This window comes from Alosa sapidissima, chromosome 19, assembly GCF_018492685.1.
Source record: "Alosa sapidissima isolate fAloSap1 chromosome 19, fAloSap1.pri, whole genome shotgun sequence".
Lineage (NCBI taxonomy): Eukaryota > Metazoa > Chordata > Actinopteri > Clupeiformes > Clupeidae > Alosa > Alosa sapidissima.
Window position 1 is genome coordinate 26,938,044 of NC_055975.1, and position 21,345 is coordinate 26,959,388.

At 42.9% G+C, this 21,345-nt stretch overlaps 2 protein-coding genes across 3 annotated transcripts; both read left to right on the top strand.

Annotated features, from left to right (window-relative positions):
• The first annotated feature begins 10 nt into the window (after positions 1–10).
• On the top strand, positions 11–8,868 carry si:ch73-204p21.2. The gene is made up of 7 exons (XM_042071634.1): positions 11–179; positions 4,102–4,237; positions 5,496–5,562; positions 5,763–5,832; positions 6,687–6,755; positions 7,279–7,356; positions 7,628–8,868. Exons 2-7 carry the CDS (start codon positions 4,107–4,109, stop codon positions 8,242–8,244), a joined length of 1,032 nt encoding a protein of 343 aa, XP_041927568.1. The 5' UTR covers positions 11–179; positions 4,102–4,106; the 3' UTR covers positions 8,245–8,868.
• A 1,321-nt stretch (positions 8,869–10,189) lies between these two features.
• Positions 10,190–21,143, top strand: znf395a (zinc finger protein 395a). Of its 2 annotated transcripts, none has more exons than XM_042071630.1 (10): positions 10,190–10,508; positions 13,090–13,429; positions 14,323–14,528; positions 14,816–14,922; positions 15,607–15,812; positions 16,157–16,257; positions 16,752–17,010; positions 17,749–17,847; positions 18,780–18,898; positions 19,296–21,143. In XM_042071630.1, exons 2-10 carry the CDS (start codon positions 13,226–13,228, stop codon positions 19,405–19,407), a joined length of 1,413 nt encoding a protein of 470 aa, XP_041927564.1. In that variant the 5' UTR covers positions 10,190–10,508; positions 13,090–13,225; the 3' UTR covers positions 19,408–21,143. The 2 variants fall into 2 exon arrangements, with proteins under 2 accessions (XP_041927564.1, XP_041927565.1); XM_042071631.1 differs by having other exon boundaries at positions 13,138–13,429.
• The last annotated feature ends 202 nt before the right edge of the window (positions 21,144–21,345 follow it).

Sequence of the window (21,345 nt, forward strand, 5' to 3'; positions counted from 1 at the left end):
AGAGAGAGGCAGACAGACAGACAGACGGACAGAGATCAGATGCAGCAGGTGTTGGCAGTTGTATATCATGCAGGATGATGCTGGTGTGAAGCTACAGCTGTTGGTTTGAGCTCTTCAGTCTCTCCGAGGGCAGCCATCTCCCACCTGGTCAAACTCGGTCAGAGTGAAGGACTCGTCCGGTGAGTATTTCTCTGCGTTTCTCTTTCCCGCGACTCTTTGCTCACCAAGCTGTACCTGTTCCCGGCTAGTTCCCGGGCTAGTTAGCCTGTCTCTTCTGTCTAATCACACGAGCCTCACTCTGTAGTACATGTAAGTAGAGGCAGAGAGCAAAGCTAACATACATTTGACTTTACATTAAAAACTGACCTACAGATTATAAATATATACTGTATAATCCAGTGGACAGTTCAGTACAGTTCTTTGCCTTTTTCATTTGTCCATCTGCCTGACAATATGGAAGGGAAAATCTAAAGTATTATGACCAAGTATCTAAGTATTATCACTTATGTATTTATGACATTCAGTTTGCAGGAAGGCGTTGTGATGTGCTTGCTTTGTGTTTTATTGATTTGAGTTTTTGGGTGTGGTTGAAAGTATCGCTCCTACTGTCAAACCAAACAGAGGTGTGATCCGTGTGACATGTTTGACATAAGATTTTTCTTTGCCCGAAGCATATGAACAACATGAAATACTCCTCAGACAGTAAACCTTCAAAGTCCATTTGAATAGATCTGTTAAACAAAGCATTCCTATTTACATAGGACATTGTATGTAAATATCTGTCCTCTAGGAAATACATTTTAAGGATACACATTTAATCCTGTTACCTTGAACAGGACTTTTACTGATTAAGCAACTTGATACAGCTCTCTCTCTAGCCTAAGGACAAAGTCCTAACCTGGTGCCTGGTATTTACTTATCATACCAAGCAGCAACAGTGGAGTATTTAGATAAACATTATTGGAGAACTCAAATCCACTAAATACATAAGAGAGAACAGGTTTGCTCGTTCATCAGATCGATAAGGCACGCAATGGCTATCTGCTTGCAAAATATCTTCCGTAAACTGACCACAAGACTCCTCTTTATAGCACATGCACTGGGAATGTTTCTTGTGTCATGTATGTGACCTCCGGCAGTTTAATTTGTGACGGGTGGCATTGCTGCAGGTTTTATGGTGTTTAGGCGCCTTCTTCCTCATTCACGTCTGTCTCTAAACAGAGCTCCTATTTAGCCCATGCTAATGGTCGGAACCCAGAACAAGTTACTGCTTTGCAATGGACAGTGCCTGCAAGGTGCTGAAAGAATGTGAACCGGATGACATGACGTCATCTGCTATCACATGGAATCTTTAGTACTTATCTAGATGACTTGATAACACATACACTGCACACTATGTACAGTATCCTGTAACAATACAAAAGCCACAACTAAATAGTGAATTAATCATTCACTAAAATAATTACTTTTCTTCGATGGCACTAGCAGCACACAGTGTGGTCATTCTGACAAAGTTTTGCTTTCATGTTTTTCCTGTATCAGTTCCTATCAGCATTTCCATAGAATTCAAACCACTCAGTATTTCCATGTATCTGTAAATTTGCATGGATAAACAAATAAGAAAGTGAATGAATAAAAAATACTTGTCCATTTGCTTGATTGTGGCCACTCATGCAAGAAGTCTGAATGCTGTTTGCTTTTTGATAGGCCAGTACATAACTAATTGTTCATGGTTTAATAATTAATTAATTAATTGGTGTCATTGATAATAATTCAGGAACAGAACTACATGGAGCACAGTCTTCTATTGGGTGATGAATGGCTGCATCCATTATTTTGCGCTCTGTATTGACCAGTCTTGTTTACATTTACATGTATTTATTTAACAGATGTTTTTATCCTAAGTGACTTCCATAATGTATTATATTACAAGGGCCATTATACCCGGAGCAACTTGGGGTTAAGTGCCTTGCTCAAGGGCACAATGGTGGAAGCCGGGAATTAAACTCACAACTTTTCTGGCTACTACATGCTAGCCCAGCTCCTCAACCAGTACGCTAACACCACCCATTCATTGCATTTAGTAATATTTCTGAGTAATTTTATAGATCATGAAAAACAAGGGAGAAGAAAACACACTAAAATACTGGGCCGCCTGCCAGTACATCCACAGGAACTTCATTGACATCCCATTCTTAAATCTTATATACTACTATATGGGCCGTGGTAGTGTAGTGGTTAAGGAGCTGGGCTAGCGTGTAGTAACCTGAAAGCTGTGGGTTCAATTCCTGGCTTCCACACTTGTGCCCTTGAGCAAGGCATTTAACCCCAAGTTGCGCGGGGACAATGTAATCCCTTGTAATATATGACATTCTGCTACATGAATAAATGTGCATGTAAGATGGAGTAGGTCCTATCTTTACAGCTGCACCATCTCCCACTCTTTTGGGAAGGATTTACACAAGATTTTAGACAAGATTTTTTCCCCCCACAAGACTCTGGAAAGTTTTGCCCATTCATTCAGAAGAGTATTTAAGAGGTCAGGCACTTATGGACAAGAAGGCCTGGCTCTAAATTTCTGGGCTAGTTCATGCTAAAGGTGTTTGATGATGTAAATAATCCTGTTTTTTGCATAGCAAGCCAAGCTCTTCCATACCAAAATCACTTAAACATGTTTTTATAGACCCTGCATTGAGTACTGTTTACAGTCACGCTGGTGGAAGGATATGGCTAATGGTTATTTTTCAAGGGTTGGGATTGGGTCAGTGAAGGGAAATCTTAATGCCTCAGTACCAAGGCATTTTGGACATTAAATGTTTCCAACTTTTTGGGAACAGTTCGGGCAAGCCCTTTTTGGTTCCAGCGTGACTGTATCCCAGTGCACAAAGTGACGTTAATAAATACATTGCTAGGCGAGCCTGGTGTGGAAGAACTTGACTGGGCCACTTAAAGCAGGTTTCTATATGCCATCAAACACCTTTGGGATGAACTAGAAGAAGAAGAAATGTGAGCCAAGCCTTCCTATCCAACATCCTGACGTCACAAATACTCTCCTGAATGAATGGGCACTTTAAAATCCTTTCTGAAAGGAAATCCTTTCTGAAAGAGTGTAAACTGTTACAGCTGCATTGTATGAATTTAGAATGGAATGTCTCTGTGGGTGCAATGGCACGTGTCCCAATACTTTTGTCTATATGATGTAACTTTAATACAGTATTTACAGAAAATACAGAAATGTATTTTTTATCTGTACTCTGAGCCACTTGGGATAAAAACATGTGCTAAATGAAACTATTTTTGGAAAAGGCAGACTTTTCCTCTACAATTGGAATTGCTCCTTCTTGTGTCCTTTCCCAAGGTTTCATTTTCAGGTCTCTCTCTCTGCCATTGTTCCATCACCTCCTTTTGGAGGGATAGATTGATAGATCGATAGACAGATAAATAGATACCTAATTGATCCCTAAGGGGAAAATCAAGAGAGGATTTTAGGGAGAGGCATATTGAGGCATACTGCTGTTATGAGACGACTGAAAAAATATCAGAATTGAGTAGTAAATATGTGGTGTTCTGAACACAGAAATAACTAAAAGGTATTAGTTTTGTAGTTTTGCCATCTGTGATTGGTAATGAGATAATGGAGGTCTCTGATTGGTTTGTTCACTAAAGTATAAATACGAGTATCCACCTCTAGGGCGCCCTCTTGAGACGTTCATAAATACATTGCTAGGCGAGCCTGGTGTGGAAGAACTTGACTGGGCCACTTAAAGCAGGTTTCTATATGCCATCAAACACCTTAAAACGTCCACTGCATCTTGAAAAAGACTGTGCAGGGACACGTGCCATTGCACCCACAGAGACATTCCATTGGCAGAGAGAGACCTGAAAATGAAACCTTGGGAAAGGACACATAACAGGTTAACCATAGAGGTTAACCAGATTAACGAAGAAGGAGCCATTCCAATTGTAGAGGAAAAGTCTGCCTCCTGTAAATATATTCTAAAGCAAGTTCCTTCATGGAGATGAGCCAGAGAACCTTTCTGTGTTCCTCGCTTCGCCTTTCTGCTTCCTGTCAGTTCTCACTCTGTTCCGTCTCGCCCACAGGTGCTATGGCTCCCCTCGTAGCGGATCTGCAGAGCTGGGTGGCGGGCGGAGGGTCGACTCTCACTTCGGCTCTCTCTCTCATCTTCCTCCTCGTCATCATCGTCAACCTCATCAACCTCTGCACCACCTGCCAAAAGTGGGTATAACTACACTACCACCATAGAGGCTTATAAAACCACATAAGCCACATTTGGTACGCTGCTTCTTACGGAGCCCCTAAGGGATCATGTACACAAAAAAAAAGGTTTCTGGTGCGCACACAAAAATGTCTGGTGCGCACACAAAAGTTCCTGGTGTTTTTTTTTTTTTTTGTCCCTTTAGGGGCTCCATAGCTTCTCTAGTACATGTGTAGTGTATTTAGTGGATATCTGTTGAGCAGCAGACACCTCAAACCAACATGCTCCACAGCCAAATTTAAAACGTCCACTGCATCTTGAAAAAGGCAGTTTCTTTATTTTTTTTATGTCACAACCTCTCTGTGACCAGCACCTTGCTGAGAAGAATACAAGAGGTGCGTTCGCTCCTCCTGACAAACATCTCAGACCAACATGACATCATACACCATTAAAGCTCAAAACAATGTAGTCAAAATGCCACATGCGCTATACTGAGCTGTGGCTGCTGTCAGTCATGTTTACAAGAGTTAAAACCTCCCTCTGTGAGGTGTCTCGTAGGTCATTTTGTAGAGCCGGAGGACTGCAGGCGTCAGTATCGGTTGTTATGAGTCACAGAACCGCCTTGCACATTCCAAGACAAAACAATCAAGTTTTGTCAGCTCGCTGAGCTTGCTAGGAATGAGGTGTAACTAAAACCACACAAAAGTAAACTGCGGTGGACAACTATAGATCAGATACTTTCCACGTCTCTTTTAGGGTTAACCTGGGCTCACCCAATCATAAAAAAAAGAGCAGGTACATTAGGCCTCCTCGCAGAGAAAGTGTAATTACATTGGATTGTTTGGCATTTCTGTGGTGTGCCTGTTTTATGAGCTGAAATGGTGCTCATAAAATGATGATTTATTGCTGATAGGAAACTATAATACTGCTTAGCAATGTGTGCTGAGATAACATAGCAATGTTTCCAAAAACATTATGGATTACTCAAATTGCAAATACATGAACATACACACAAAACACACCACCAGAGGGCAATAGATAGCCAATTTTCAAAATAAAATCCTGGAAGCCATAGGCCTAGTCACTGTTTTTAACTTGATTCAGTTATTTTCACTGAAGGCTAATTATTATTGATTCACTCAGCTATTGGACACAGTATGGCACTAATTAGCAAGAAAGATATCAACATTGACACATTTAGAAGGGTGTGGCAGTGTTTATGCTGGTATTTTCTGTGAAAAAGCGTGATGCGTGCTGATCACTTGTAATGTGTTGCAGGCATACCTTTGAACTGGAGCAGCCGAGTGCAGGGGTGGAACGAAGCTCTTCCACGCTAGTTAGAGTGGTATGTAACCAGGCCAGGCGTGGTCCGAATCAGCTTTATCTGCGCTGCCTGCTCTGACAACTCACACACACATACACACAGAAAAATGTTGTTGTTTTAGTCGCATGCAAATGAATGATGCCTCACTGTGTGTATGTGTGTGTGTCATCCCACTCTCACCTACTCACTCACCACTAGATTGTGCTGGATGTTTCTCACAGGTTAAACTGGAAGACGCCCGAGCTGCAAGGGAAAATCCTGCCATTGATGAAATCAAGAGAGATGAAGAGGGTATGATGACCGGTGCATGTTCCTTGTGTGCCATCACAGTATCAGACACAGGGAATCAGTCCGTGACAGCCTCGTCACATTTAAAATGATGTGTCATTGGCATCCGAACTAAGTTAAGAGTCACAAACATACCTCCCCGTACCTGTTTCACTGGATTACGCCGGTTTAAAATTGAAATTCATTGCTAGGAGGATAACCCCTTGAGATGAAGCATCTCGTTTTCGAGGGGGTCCTCGAGACATGAGGCAAGGACAATACAGCACATGCACATTCACACTCGCTAAAGCTCTCTCTCATCCCTCCCCGCCCGCCCCATCGACACCTTATTGGAAACAAATCCATGTATAAAACATATTGCCGTATTAAGAGGCATGACAACATTTAGCCCATACTGTACATACACATATGTACATACATTAAACTGGATTAAGCTGGTCAATCCAGACATAATGTTATACTCTGCCATAGATCTGGGGCGTCAGGATTAAAACAGAGCTGTTCTAATGGGTTTATCCATTTGTATCGGAAATCTAATCTGTACTAAGAGTCCCTTACCACCAGAAGACTGCATGTGTTGATATTGTGCCTTGTCACAAGGCAAGGTTTCTACGGTACTACCTAGAGTGGAACAGCCGGAACGAAATGCCCGCCTTCCTCCTTCCTTCCCTCAGCCAACGCAGACCCCTAGAACACAGACTAGAATAAAAAAGGGGCCCTTTTGGGCTTCACTCCTTAGTTCTCAGCTCTCTTCATCCATCATGTCATTATCCTGCTCTGAACCCTAAGTCCCTTCTGAAGTTCACTGATTGTCTGTCTGTTTGTTTGTTTGTTTGTTTACACGTGTGATTCTCCAGAGCTCAGCACTATTCCTGAGGGCAACGGCGCGGCTTTAACGCCCTGGAGAAACCACACATCACAACGCAGTAGGTCCCTCTGAGCACACAATCAGTAGCCAGTACAATAGACGCAGAGTAGAACCCACAGTGGAACTCTATTGTGATTCAGGAGCTGTAAGCTAGTTAATGGTCACAAAAATTCCAAAGATTCAGTCTACTAACTTTGAATAGAATACATTTTGCATGCCTTTAAGAGTTTAAAATGGACCCGTACACTTTAATGTTGTAAAAGATTTGTTGATAATGTTTTTTTTTTTTTACATTTGATGATGTTTACTGTCTGCTAAGAACCATAACCATATGATTGTATACTGGTACTGAAAGAAATATTCTGCAAAATATTCCGAATCCCTTGATGTGTAGTGAGAGAAATGATGGACTGCTAAAGTTACAATTCACTACACTCAAAAGAAACAGATTATATCAAGTTACCCGTGTGTGGCCAAGAGAATAACATCTGCATTTCCCTACGGTGTAATGACTGAATAACACCTTGTAGCTGTTTGATGACCACTGCCTAACGGTAAACCTGTTCTCTGACACCTTACAGGTGAGTTCCCAGAGGACTCGCAGGTGAGCAACGGAACACCCGCCGGACTCACTGTGACAAATGGCGGCGGCAAAATGGGTAACTGAACCCTTTGGACAACCACAAGCTTGGCCAACATTGTGATTTAGCGTAATGCAATCAAAACCAATTATTCCACCCTTGGGTGCCTAAAGCTTGCGATTGCGAAGAGATCATCGAAATCGCTGATGGCTGAGACTTTCTTGATTGTCCTCATCCCCACTCCCCCAAATCCAAGTTTATACTGGTGTGAGGGATTACAAACCAGCTGCCAGTAACAAATTAAGTGCTGGTTTTCTCACTACATATTATCATTACTTTCTATACGTAGATGGCACAGCTACCACCAGGCACGAGCTTCACTCCACACCAATGATAGCTCCTCATAGAGAAGTGGAATCGCACGTGCAGTCGGCTCTTCCAGCAGTCTCAGTGGTCAGTCCCACTCACAGCGAGCCTGAGGGGTCCTTACAAGGATGGGCAAAAGCGCAACCCGAGCTGAGGGCCAACCACTCTGGCGAGGTCACCTCCGAGCATCCTCCGAGCTTCTTCCAAATTCCAGAGGTCCGCTCACAGCATGACTACGAGACCATTTCCAACATATTAAAACAAGCGGCTCCAGAACTGTCTGAGAGCTCGGGGGAGCCGCTGGACGTGCCCTCCTACCAGTTTGTGACGCAGTTGGAACCCTACGCCACGTCGCTCCCCGACCCCACCCACCTCCCCCAGCACACCCTCACCGTAAAGGTGGAGGAGATCGCCGACCTGGAGGACCGGCACTCCAAGGCCATGTACGCCAGGGTGAGCAGACGGATCAAGTGCCCCACCCCACCCCCAGTTCCCCCACCTGAAGACGAGGATGAGGAAGAGGAAGGGGAGAAAGGAGAGGAAATTGCCCCTCCACTACCAGACAGAGCCCTCGACACAGACAAATCCATCTCTCAATAGACAGCTTGAATGTGGCACCATCTACTGTTATTTATATGCATGTATTCGTATCTTGTCTTTCCAAGCATTTTATTTTGTGGGTTATGTATTGTTTAATATCTTATTGATAAATATATATATTTTAAAGCACTCAATTCAAACTGAAAATGCACTTGAAGTGTTGACATGTTCTTACGTTAGAGACAGGCTGTCCACAAATTCATGAGATCAGTGGAACCTGTCAACTCAGATATAAGGCTTCCGTATCATTCACAGTTTCTACAATTCTGACACATATTCCAGTCATCAATAAAATTCAAATGTATTAAATAAACACATATGTTAATTCAGATGTCACTTAGGCTGACTGTATTACCTCAAATCTAACTTCTGAGGTCATACAAGTACAACTTTCATTGGAAAAGAAAAAAATAAATGATAATAATTGAATGCAGTTAAAACATTAGGTTTGTATAACTATTATTATTGTGTTACATCTGAGATGTGCTATTGTTTTACCGGCATTGTTCCATGTTCTTGCCACAAAATGATATATAGGGCAGCATCTGTTCTGGTTTGATTGGACATGGTGACCTTTGACATGAATAAATTAAGAAAAGAACTTACGCGCCCATGGTAAGTAAATTTGGTAGGCCTACATTTCTTTTACTGACTATGGAGAAATCTCTATGAGAAATCCCCATGTTACAAAAAACGATAACAAGAGTGATGACAACGATGCTTAAATTGGGGAAGAGTGAACAGGCTAGCACGGTGGCTAACAGTTGACACCATAGCGTTTATCTGTATTTCCTCTTTCCACAAGGGGAAATCTTTTTTTCATAAATAGAGGAATTTTATGCTTTATATCATACAGCCTAAAACTGAACTCACTGTCATCACCAAAGACACCAAGCGTGCGCGACTAGACTGCGTTAAGCTCAAATAGTTTTGTTTGTTGAAAGCAACTTGTGCAACTAATTTACAAGATTTTATGTAAGCACGATTTTCTCTTAATGTGCAATAATTGTACATCTACTCAAAAAGTATTTCACCAACAAGTCAGCATTTCATCATCTGTCCCGAAATAATCGGTAAGTTAGTCACTTGGTAAACTCCTATTTTACACTGCCGCCGACGTGCTGTAGGAGCCGTTTACACCACGTGCACCAAGACACGTAGGACACGCACATCATGTACCCTGCCCGCCACGCGCGGGATGCATGGGAACCTACGTCACAGATTCCCACCAATGGCACTCACGCGCCAGGGCATTGGAAAGCTTCTGCTTATGTTATGTAATCCATAGATAGAGTCCACCCAACCCCCTCCCAACCCTGGCAATGCAGCACTCACGTTCTTTTGTTTTTATTCTTGTCCTGTGAAACATGGCACCTCAACAATATACAAAGAGCTTGTATCTCGGCTGAAGAATGGCGTTCCCCATTCTTCCAGTTTTACTTATCTGCTGCTATCATCATGTTGCAATAGATCTGCAGCTTGAGCAAGACTCAAATGCAAATAACATGTCCACAGTATTCAGTGTCATTGTCAATAATATTGACGTATTTATTGACGCTGCAATTTTAAATTGCAATAATGCAATGTTTTTTCATGCTGTTAAATATGACAGTTCATACTGTTAAATATGACAGTTTAAACTATTTGCTCAAAAGGGTGCATTTCTAGTTTGCCACATATTGCCACAGCAATAGCATATGACATTTGAAAGAATCGGCTACTACTGACCATAACTCCTGTTAAGTGGGGCTGTGATATATTTCTTATATAGCGTCTTTGTGCTTCCCAACCCTACAACTCCTGGGTAAACAACTTGGAACTGTAGGGCGTGTGACTTACTGATCCAATGAACGCTAACTGTCCTACCACATGGTTCGGTTGTTTACTACAAGAGCAGAACTCGCTTTCAAAGGTATTCTGCAAAGCCTGGAGTGGAGTTTTCTGTTCCATTCTTTTTCACTTTAACACATAAATGCACGTTTTAACTCCAGACGTTCAATAGAACATCACCGAACATTCGCAGGACATAAGGTTGCTTCGACCAAAAGACATTTTTGGAATTATTATTTTGCATCACTTCGAGTAGTAAGTGTTTCGTCGTCGACTTCGTAAACATACGAGCAGAAGGAGAATCCAGTTGGGGGAAATCCGTGACAGGTTTTCCTCAACCTCACATCCCTTTCTAGGCACTGAAAAGAGCATTTTCAAGTTACAGCCGGTCAGAGCAAGCTTTGCAGAAGGGGGTGTGTTGGAAACTGGCAGAGGTAGGTGTGAAATGTCCATTGAAAGTTTTGGTTGTTTTTTTTAAGCCTAAGTGCCGTTTAAATGTATTTTTCGCTGCTGCAGTCCATATTTTACTATGTGAAGTTATGTTTTAAACATTTTGTTGGTATGAAAACTAAGAATTTGATGCACTCGTTTGATTTATGCATGCTCATGTTTTACACTTGGCTGTGTGCTAGCTAGAACACTCAACTTTTTAAATCGATGGTAACATTTATGTATACATTTTGAAAATCCGTTTTCTTCCTGTAGCCTATTATGTTTGAAATGTCTGTTTAATGAAAACCCACAGAGCAATTCAAGTTTACATTGTGACGGTAATGTTAGTCCGAAATAAGGTCGTTGTGCACCCAGCAATTGTGATATCGTGGTTGTGTGCTGTGTTTACAGAAAGCTAAATTGTCTACATACGTTCATACGTCAACATTCATCAAAACATTCGTTAGCTTTGTTTTTGCTTCCATTTTCTTTCTCCTTTGGATAAGCACACTGTTGCATTAATGATTACTTATTCTTGTTCTGGCGTTTTGCTTTTACCATGCGGCGTTCCGCTCGAACCGTTAACGCCACGCTGCTATCAACACGCAGCTCACCGCCGTTGAATGCATGAGGGTCGCATATCAGGTTGTTGTGGTAGCTTTTTCGAAGCGCGAGCGAACGACTGACGTCATATGCACATAAAGTCCCCCCCGCCCTTGCTATATATTGCTTGTTGTGAATGGACCAAAATTCGCTCAATGATCGAGTGCATGTTCCATTGTTCCACTCGGATGTTTGTATGCGAGATGTCAGTGCTATAGTGTCATTGCTGTTTAATAACTTCCAACTGTGTTTATGTAATTATACCATAATATATGCAGCACTGGTCTCTACTGAATGAGTGGAACGGTGTGCATGGTGGGTGGCCCGTTGAGGATATGTGCAAACATTTTGTAGTGCAATTTTATTTCTGCCTGTAAAAAGGCTTGATCATCTCGTTTCACTTGAAACGTTGTGTACTGCAGTTCAGCATTGACAGGACAGTTGCATATCCAGCTGGACTGCGAGCCAGGATTGCATTGCACAAGATTCCAGTTGAATAGCCTACTGGCCCAGTGACCATACAGTAACAGTTTACAGTATGGTAACAGTTGCAGTGATGCAAGTGGGCATGGGAGTTTCACAACCAGGGCTAATGGCAGTTTATCCACAGTGTGGGTGAATCACCTCTTACTGGAAAAGAGGAAATATGAAATGTGACCACAGCTTGTGATTAGAGATCCCAAGACAAATGAAAAGTCCCCAGAGACCAGCTTGCTTTCATGTGACTGAAATGACTTACTGTACAGTGGCAGTAGTGGGTTTAATGCAGTGTGACCCCTGTCAACAGTGTTGTTAAGACGAAGTCACTTCTCAGCCGCTTGGACTTTGAATACGATGAATCACCTCAGCTTACAACAAAGGCGTTTAGAGTTGCATCAGTCAACCCATTTAAATCGGCCAATTAGAGTTTGTTTAACGTCTTGATGATTTCTTGAGAATGTATCTCTTTTTAAGTAGGTTATTTCGTGGAACAACTTTGGTCTTTTTTGGCTCAGGTCTGGCCCCGATTCCTGTTAATTCTCTTCTAGAATTAATGGCTATTCAGGATTCATTTCCCTTATAGTGACGCACTTAATATTTAGGGCAGGGTATTTTCTTCCTGGCTATTTTTTTGGCAGCCCTTCCCCCTTTAAGTGTGTGTGTGTGAGAGAGAGAGTATGTGGGTCCTCTTAAGGTGGGACAAGGGTGGGGGCTGGGAGTTGCCAGGCCTCTATTACGGGAAGTGTTTGCCAGTGAACAGGCCCTCCTGCTGCTCTGCCATATCTCTGAAGGGGATTGTAGGGGAGACAGTGTGGACTTAAATAGAAAAAAAAAAAAAAAAAAAGTTTCCAAGGTCATCAGGCTTTTTTAAGGTACTTTTAGCAAGTATTTGGATGTGTCATATAAAGAGAAGTTAAAACTGACGTTAAACAAGTTTGTACTGCACTTCAGATAGCCCGTTTCTGTGCTAATGTAGTGTTTATAGTTTGAGATGGTGTGTGTTGAGGTATGATTTGGAATTCCATTAAAGCTTGCACAAAATTATTTCTTTCTTGCCACAAATGAATAGTGTTGCTTAAGTGCAAGTGCTGCCTAATATCTGAATAATGTAATTAGATTCTGTAATTGAATTTGTATTGGTTGTTTAGAAACACCTCAAGACTGTGTTCATTGTTAGCCTTAAATTAATTAATTAATTGCTATTTAATTAATTCATGCTAATAGGTTCCTATTAGTCTTTGTGTATACACTGATCATCACCAGTGATCCAACTACATTGTGTTAAAAACACAGACAGATGATTCGCTCCACTAGTCCAAATCCCTCATGCTGTTATGATGGTGTCCCATCACCTCAGGGTCCATATGTCCCTTTCTCCTTGTGTGATTCAGAGTATCTAAATATTCATGAAACTCAGCCGGAGAAGCACCAGCAGTCTCACAGCATATTGTTTCTCTCTCTCTCTCTCTCTCTCTCTCTCTCTCTGTTTCTAACCAACAGCTTTCTCTCGTGTGTGTGTGTCTGTGTTCATATCCGTCCTGTGGGAAGAGAGCCGCTCCGGCCCTGTGGGAATCGACTGGAACTGGTCACTGTTGAACTGGATCGGACACTGCGAGGATTCCGTTGAGAGCGAAATATGTTGCCCAAGAGTAGGCTGGGAAAGCGCTCCACCATGGGCGCGCTGGTGTGTGGCTCCTGCCACCCATCCGACGGCCACCAGGAGGCGCCGCAGCTGCCTCCGCATCAGCATCAGGGCGAGACGGAGGCCGGCACGCCGTGTCTGGGGCTCGGCCCGAGACCTCACGGCGTCATCAGAGTCAAGCTGCACCCGGGCCAGAAGGTGATTTGAGACGGGGGAGGTGGGCGTGAGGCCAAAAACGCGATGGAGCATGTGCCATATATCGACACGTAGTGCCCGTGTCTGTTCTGAATTGAGGAAAGAGTGCAATGTAGCCGCAAGTTCCAAGCGTTTCTAGTTCTATTGAAAGACCTCTCAGGATGGTGCAGGTGCCGTCTCAAAGAGGTGGTGCTGGTCTCTCATACAGCAGTGGTGGCTAGATGCTCTAAAGTAAAGTAACATGGGAGCTGTTCAGAGAAAACATATTCACCATGAACGTTTGCCACTGTCTGCCGAATGCACTTGAGCGCACCGCTGATCAGTGCCGCGCGTCCATGCTAAAGTGCTGTCGGGAAAGGAAAACACTAGAGAACTGTTGGGAATTTGAATGGAGTCAAGAATGTTTGACTAGGAATTAGGAATGTGTTTGTGATTGTAGATTTCATTTCAAAGGTCAAGTTTAGTCAAGTTTATTTGATTTACCAAGACCAATTGCAGGGACTGCCCCATGAAGCAGCTCGATTTAAGGGCCTTTCCCAGGGGCACTATGGTGTGGTTGGCTGCTGGCTATTGCATGCTAGTCCAGTTCCTTAGCTACCACACTACCATGACAAGTATTGACATACAGTAACGTGCTTCAAAATAAAAGGCGTAAATGCACATCAAATACATGACATGACGAAGCATACGACAAAAACATAAACAGTGTGTTTGAAACCAGATTTGCTGCACCCTTTTAGACGCATAGGAAGTGAAACTACACACGTGAACAATCTCGTTTTAGTGCTTTGCATGCAGACATCCTCTTTGTGCAAAATATTTTTGTTGGACGTTTGCGCTGAATCTCGCTGTGTGGTGTTAAAGATGGCGGCCGCTGTTCTCCTGCCCTCCTGTAGGTGTATGTTTTCTGCGGAGGCCAAGAGTGTTGTGGCATGGTCGAGCAGCACAACCACGTGGACAACCAGGTGAACATCTTCCTCCCCCAGCTCAACCAGCACATCGTCCGCAAGCAGGAGGACGTCTGGACGACCCCCAACCCTCCGCTCGCCTCTCACTCCCACCCCACTCGCTCTGTGTCTTCCTGCATTGACGTACCAAGAAGGTATGACGTGAAGTCTGCACGGGCTCAGACTTACCATACCATTCTGACAGCGAATCAACAGGATTGTGTCTTGCAGAATCAATATATCGTGTCATTTTATGTTCAATACACCATTTTTTCCCTTAATGTGTTGATACATTCATACAATATTCTTCAGTCATATTCATTCTTTTCATTAATATAATATGAAGTTTTTTGTTGAAATTATCATGGCCATAGTTAATAGCCTTCATTGATATTGAAAATATTCATGTTCCTGTGCCTGCCCTCATTCTCTTTCACTCCAGTTACAGAAGCCCCGTGTCTGTGGACATGGATGAGATGATGGCTGCCATGGTGCTGACCAGCTTGTCATGCAGTCCGCTGGTCCAGAGCCCGTCTCAGGTAGAACCAGGTGAGTCCGTAACACATCAACACAACAACACATCAATATCAACGTCATTTTTTACGTCTGGCATATGTGGTCTTTAAATGTGTCATAATAGTAAGGTAAAACTTTTTCCGTGTCAGATAGCTACAGTATAAGTAAGTATAAGTATACATACTCTTTTGATCACGTGAGGGAAATTTGGTCTCTGCATTTATCCCAATCCGTGAATTAGTGAAACACACTCAGCACACAGTGAACACACAGTGAGGTGAAGCACACACTAATCCCGACGCAGTGAGCTGCCTGCTACAGCAGCGCTCGGGGAGCAGTGAGGGGTTAGGTGCCTTGCTCAAGGGTACTTCAGCCGTTCCTACTGGTTGAGGATCGAACCGGCAACCCTCCGGTTACAAGCCCGAAACCCCAGTAGGCCACGACTGCCCAAATTAAGTCAACGCAGGATAAGCCGATAAGAGTTATGCCACTTGCAGATAAAAAAAGTAGAATTTAACAGTTTATTCAGACATCATTTTAGTTTTGATTGTGCTATATTACAGATGACGTTGTGGAGTTCTGTATTGTCCCTCTGTATTGTTATTTAATGTCTTATACTGTACATATCATTTTTGTTAAACATAGCCTCTTTTTCTCTTTCTCTCACTCTCTCGTTGTGTGTGTGTGACTCTGTGGCCTGTGGTGTGATGTGTCCAGCCGTCAGTGGGGTGGAATGTGGCGGAGGTGAACTGTCCGACAGCGGCAGCAGCGGCTACTGGAGCTCCGACCATGGCAACACAAGCCCCGCCCCGTCACCAACCATCGAGGAGACAGACAGGGGTGCGGTCCCACCCACCGACGAGGGATTGGACATGGAACTGGAACAGGTTCTGTTTGACGAACCAGCGCCACGGAAACGAAAGGTGACTGATCACACTGGTGTTGTTACCATGGCCATATTAGGTATTGTCATTGTCGTTTATTGACTCTGAAGTAAATGTGTAACGTCAAAGTACACTAACACTCTATAAATAAAAATGAAATATAAGTTTGTTATTGAAGTGTGCAGATCATAGCTGTAAATGATTTATTTCTGTTTCCTAATTGATGTGTACACCTTTCTATCTGTCTCTAAAGTGATGTGAGTTAGTTGTGTTAGTTGCACTAGACATAACGCGGCGTGTAAACCAGTTTTGAAATGAAAGACACTGAACTATAATTTTGTATGCGGTGCTCATTGTTTCCCACCCTTGCCTTTCTCCTCCAGAACTCTGTTAAGATTGCTTACCGGTGTCTTTGGCGCAACTGTGGCAAGGTTCTGACCTCAGTGGTTGGCATGAAGCGGCACATTCGCACACTGCACTTGGGGTAAGTGCCCTGTGGGGACCAGCTGGCTCAAGCTGGCAGTACGCACCGCACGCTTCCTCTCTAGCTCTCCAGTAAAGGAATGGGTACAGTGTCAGCTTGGGCTGTACCAGGCTACATTTCCTGAAAGCGTTATTGAACAGCTACCATAAGCGCATTATAGAGAGATGGTCATTTTGCACATTCATTTTCCACAGTGCTCTAATGCCTTTGGGAAACATAGTCCTCCAGATCAAAGCTGTTTTGGGATTAAATCACACGCACCATAACGATATGTTAATCAATGATTATCCATATCATAATATTTACAGTTATGGTTATGGTATTTTGCAGATGCTTTTGCTCAAAGCGACTAACAGGATATGAACATGACATTTGTTAAAAAAATAATCGTTTGAAATTAAGTGGAAAAGGTGTACAATAAAGTGGGGGAAAAAGTCTATAATTTGACTTTATTGGCTGTCATCTGAGTCTGACGTACTTTCCGATCCTTATAGCCAGAGCACGGAGCATGAGCGCTCCCAGAGGGAGGAGGACTTCTACTACACCGAGATCTACCAGGACGTGGACCAGATGACCGTCAGTAGCGGGGGCCCCCCCCTGGCCCCTGCCCCCACCCCCGCCAGGCCCTCCTGTGCGTCCCCCTCCAGCACTGCCCAGCACATCCCCTCTCCCCCCAAAACCGAGCCCAGTCCCCTCAGCCGATCTGCGCCCTCCGAGAGCTTCTGGCAGGTCCACTGCGAGCACTCGTACCAGGTAGGACTGGCCGATACGGCTAAGAAATGCCCATCCCGATAAGCTGAGGAGAAATGCCGATATACAATAGGATACGATATAATGAATATAATGTATTCTTATAAAATAGTGTTTATACAAAGTTAACATGTCATATTGTCGTGCATCCTAAAAGTTGCATTAAACATAAAAAAAACACACATATATGGAGAATGGAGAAAGCAAAGCTATGCAAAAACTCAAGAATCAAAGAACTATATTGTCAATATTGCAATATGAAACTTCATACAATATAGAAGAATGATCAGGATGGTATATGGCACAGCCCTACAACGAGGTACTGCTAGCTCGGCCTTCCCTGGGTTACTAATCAGCCAGGGGTAGATTTATGCACTGATGCATTGTAATGGGAATGTAATGGCTTCTTATCGAAATCTGTGTTTATATATTTCTGTATTTTCAGAAATAAAAATGCTCCCTCGTCCAATAGTCCCTCGGGCTATTTGTGCATCCAGTGTTTTTCCAGACTAATTAAGCCACATTTCACTGCCGGGAAACTAGAGATTTAGTAGAAACAAGTGAACTGTCATTTCCTGAATAATTTATTGTTATTTATTTAAATGTTAGTCCTCTGCCTCTCAGAGCACCTGGCTGTGACGCATTACTCTGTTTGTTTGTATTAATCTTTTTAGCACACCCATTGTGTGTTTACATGTGTTTGTTTGTTTGTTTGTTTACTCTGTGACCTCATCTCCACAGGCCCCTGCACCTCCTCCTGCTCAGGCGGTGACTGCAGCGCCCTCCACCTCCCCCTCCTGTCTTTGGACGCAGCCTCTGACCGTCGCCACAAACAAACAGGTGAGATTACTCAGATTAACACACACACGCACGGTCGCACGCGCGCGCACACACACACACACACACACACTCACCGTCACTCAAGTCACTCGGATACTAAATCCCCATGCAAAACATCGCTCACAATACCCTCCCCAAGCCTTTGTGTATAAACACTTGTTGATCCCAGTGGGGTGACCAACAGTCTCGTGTTAAGACAGCCGCGTGTGTCGGCGCGTCCACCCATGCCTTCTCTAAGCCGTCCACTCTGGCTGCTGCATAAACAAGCTAAATAAACACAGAGGCGGGGAAATCCTCGACGGCGCAGTGGACTGGATCGGTCCGAGTCGATGCACCTGCCTGTAGCCATCGTCCTTCTCGTCTGAGGGTTATTGTCTTTGTGAGAGGACGGTCTCGAGGGACAGATTTATACTGCAGTGTTTTCCTGCAGGGTGGCCATTAAAAGGATGTCATAAACACACAAGCCACCTTCCCTTTGTTCCTGACAGCTGGTGCAATGGTCCCACCTACTGGCTACTCGGGAGAATTTCACTGCAGACTCCATTTTCTCTTTTGTAAACATGTGGTCGTACAAACACGCCTGTGGCTCTCAGTGTATGCCATGTTCAACATGTATTTATAGAGGCGTATTTCGCAACATTGTGTTAATCGCAACATTGTGTGTAAAATCATATAAACATAGTTTTAATCTTCCAAGTCTGCGTCAAGTAGTGTTTCTGTTTTCCGTCGTCTATAATCTGAGTTGTTTTGACGCCAGCATTATATTTCGACATCCCTATTTGACTGAGTGTGAGCAAATCCAGAATGATAAGCTGTCACGGCTGTGCATGTTTGGAAAAGAATTCTGGAGCTGTTGCAGAGTGCAGTTGTCCTTCCTCTTTTTTCCACCTCTGTTGTTGTTGACTGCATACTGTTAATCTTTTGACTCCTAGGTGGCGCCATTTCGCAACCGTTCTGTGAGTGTTGGTGAACAGTGGCTCCAGAACCACAGTGCCCCCAGCAGGTCGGTCCCAGCCAGTGTCTCACCACCCAGAAATCACTGCAACACCAGGTATGAGTGCTTTTACAGACAAAAAACTAACCAGAGATTGTTAATTAGCATAAGGAAGCCATTCATAATGGATGTGCTTCTGTGAAACCAAATGTAATGTATGTGTTCATCCTGTATCTGAAGCCATGTAACTAAATTTTACATGGCTTTAGATACAGGATGAACACATACATTTACACAATAATACTGAAGTCATTTGCTCTTTGCCCTCTGAACAAAACACCTTAATGCTCAACTTCACTTTCAGTGACTTCTGAATGCTTGTCTCTGATACTCTGTAATGTTTCTTAGCTCTTAGTCTCTGTATACTGGATTATGTCAGTGTGTACGTCTCAAAATATGTTTGAGATTTCCGTTTTTTTTTTTTCTTCTGAACTTGTTGATCCTCACGTTCCAGAAAGATCCGCGGCGAGGCCAAGAAGTGCCGGAAGGTGTACGGCATCGAGCACAGGGACCAGTGGTGCACCGCATGCCGCTGGAAGAAAGCCTGTCAGCGGTTTGTGGACTGAGAGAGTGCAGACAGCGAGAGAAAGGGAGAGAGAGATTGAGAGAGAGGGGGACATTTTCTTTTCAAACTGAAGAAACACCTCTTCCAAAGACAGGAGGACAGGCTAACCACAAAACCAGAGAAGCACCTTTTTTGTTTTTTAAACTGTTTTGTACTTTTTACTTTTTAAATGTTTTTGTTTTTTTTTTTTGTTTTTGTTGTTTGTTTTTTGTTCTTTTATACTTGCATGCTTTTTGTGTTTAAATTTCACAACTGTAATTGTACTTTGTTACAGCATGATTTAAATGTTTTTGGTGCTTACAGTAAGGCTTTGGGGAAGTAAAGAGGTATTACACTGCCATTCCCCTTAACTCTACCTGTCTGAGGTGAGTCTTGAGTCTTGAGTCTCGAGGTGCCCACCTCTGCTAGTCTTCCTCCAAACTGGAACATGATGAGACGCGTCCCCTGCACACACAGGGGTCTTCTGTGTAACAGTCTCTGAGCCACTGCCACATCAGCCAAGGGGATTTCCCTTAGGAGTCAACGGAGGCCCATCTCCACACGACCCCGGTTCTAGGAATCGACTCGTTTCTCAATGGCAGTCTAGAAATAAATATGGCCGCCTATGAAAGAAGCCGCTTCGGTTTCCCGCCCTTCCTCAAACACTACGAGTGAGTGAGTGAGTGAGTGTGTGTGTGTGTGTGTGTGTGTGTGTGTGTCTGTATGTGTGTGTGCATACATTTGTGTATGAAGTGGGATGGCAGTTACTGTTCCAGCACTGATTTAATATTGAAGACCATGCAGTAAGAAAGAAGTCAATTGTGGTGCAGGCGTAAGATTGACCTAATGAGAGGAGTTATAAAAAAAGAAAAATAAATAAAAAACACGGCAGCTTATTATGACTACAGCAGTTGGTGGAGCAGTGTTGGCACTCATGGCCCACTGTGTCCACTGTAAAAGCCATGCAGATCTGTGGTGGAATTCCACAGCGTCCGAAGCTTTTTTCTTTCTCTTCAAAAAGAGATGTTTTATGTATAAAAAAATGAGTTTTTTTGTTGTTGTTTACTCGGTGGCTAGTGTTTCTGGTGTTATGTCATAATCATTGTGCTCTTATATTGATTGCCAGTGAGACAAAAAAAGATGTAAAAAAAATTAGATCTCTGATGACAAAGAAATTAGTTCTGGTGTAGCAACGTTCCCCTTCTCCATAATCATTTGACACTTCCTTCACGAGTTTACCAAACTGTTGGCTCAAGTGTACATTTTGTGGTTCCTTCTTTTACTATGGTGCAATCGCACTGTAAGACCACTCTTTTGAATCTTTTTGATATTCTGTCTTGTCCTTTAATGAAAGGAATATAATATGTATGATTGAGAGACATCAGCCTCCAACCTTTTTTTCGTGTAAAGTTCCAAGGAATAAGACTTTGTATGTCTGCTTGTACTACAGACGACATGAATGTCTTAGGGAGTCTGCTCTATGCGAGTCAGATACTTAGATACTTTTTAGTGAAAGGATTTGTGTTCACATTGTAGTTAAGTACTAAAACGGTAATTTCTTCTGTCATCTAACTGCCCAGGCAAATGAGACATAACCAACCGAAGTCCATGAGTATCTTGTGTCATTGTATGTTCCATAAAGTCAGTTTGTGTCAAAGCAAAAAAGTAACACCTTATTATGAAATTCTTTGTGTAATCTGAAACCTTTTTGTAATTCTTAAGTTTTATTACATTTTATAAAAATATATATCAAACCAAGTGTGCTGTTCTGTCTTATCTGAGTTACATATGGTAAATGACAAATGATAAAATGAATTTCCCAGAAAGACAGCATGTCAATGTACTGAAACCCCTGACAGTCGCCTAGTCAAAAGTAGTGTATCATCCTAACTCTTTAATTCATACACTTCACCGGAAAGCTTTGTAGTCCTCCTTAAACAAATAAATGTTAATTGATGAT

What these genes read in the sequence shown, in the direction of transcription:
- si:ch73-204p21.2 (XM_042071634.1), top strand. Translation starts at nt 4,107, where the DNA reads ATGGCTCCCCTCGTAGCGGATCTGCAGAGCTGGGTGGCGGGCGGAGGG. An exon ending in CTTCCACGCTAGTTAGAGTG is followed by an intron (nt 5,563 to 5,762) that starts GTATGTAACCAG and finishes TGTTTCTCACAG; the next exon opens with GTTAAACTGGAAGACGCCCG. An exon ending in AAATGGCGGCGGCAAAATGG is followed by an intron (nt 7,357 to 7,627) that starts GTAACTGAACCC and finishes TTCTATACGTAG; the next exon opens with ATGGCACAGCTACCACCAGG.
- znf395a (XM_042071630.1), top strand. Translation starts at nt 13,226, where the DNA reads ATGTTGCCCAAGAGTAGGCTGGGAAAGCGCTCCACCATGGGCGCGCTG. An exon ending in ATTCGCACACTGCACTTGGG is followed by an intron (nt 16,258 to 16,751) that starts GTAAGTGCCCTG and finishes CGATCCTTATAG; the next exon opens with CCAGAGCACGGAGCATGAGC. An exon ending in CCGTCGCCACAAACAAACAG is followed by an intron (nt 17,848 to 18,779) that starts GTGAGATTACTC and finishes TTTGACTCCTAG; the next exon opens with GTGGCGCCATTTCGCAACCG.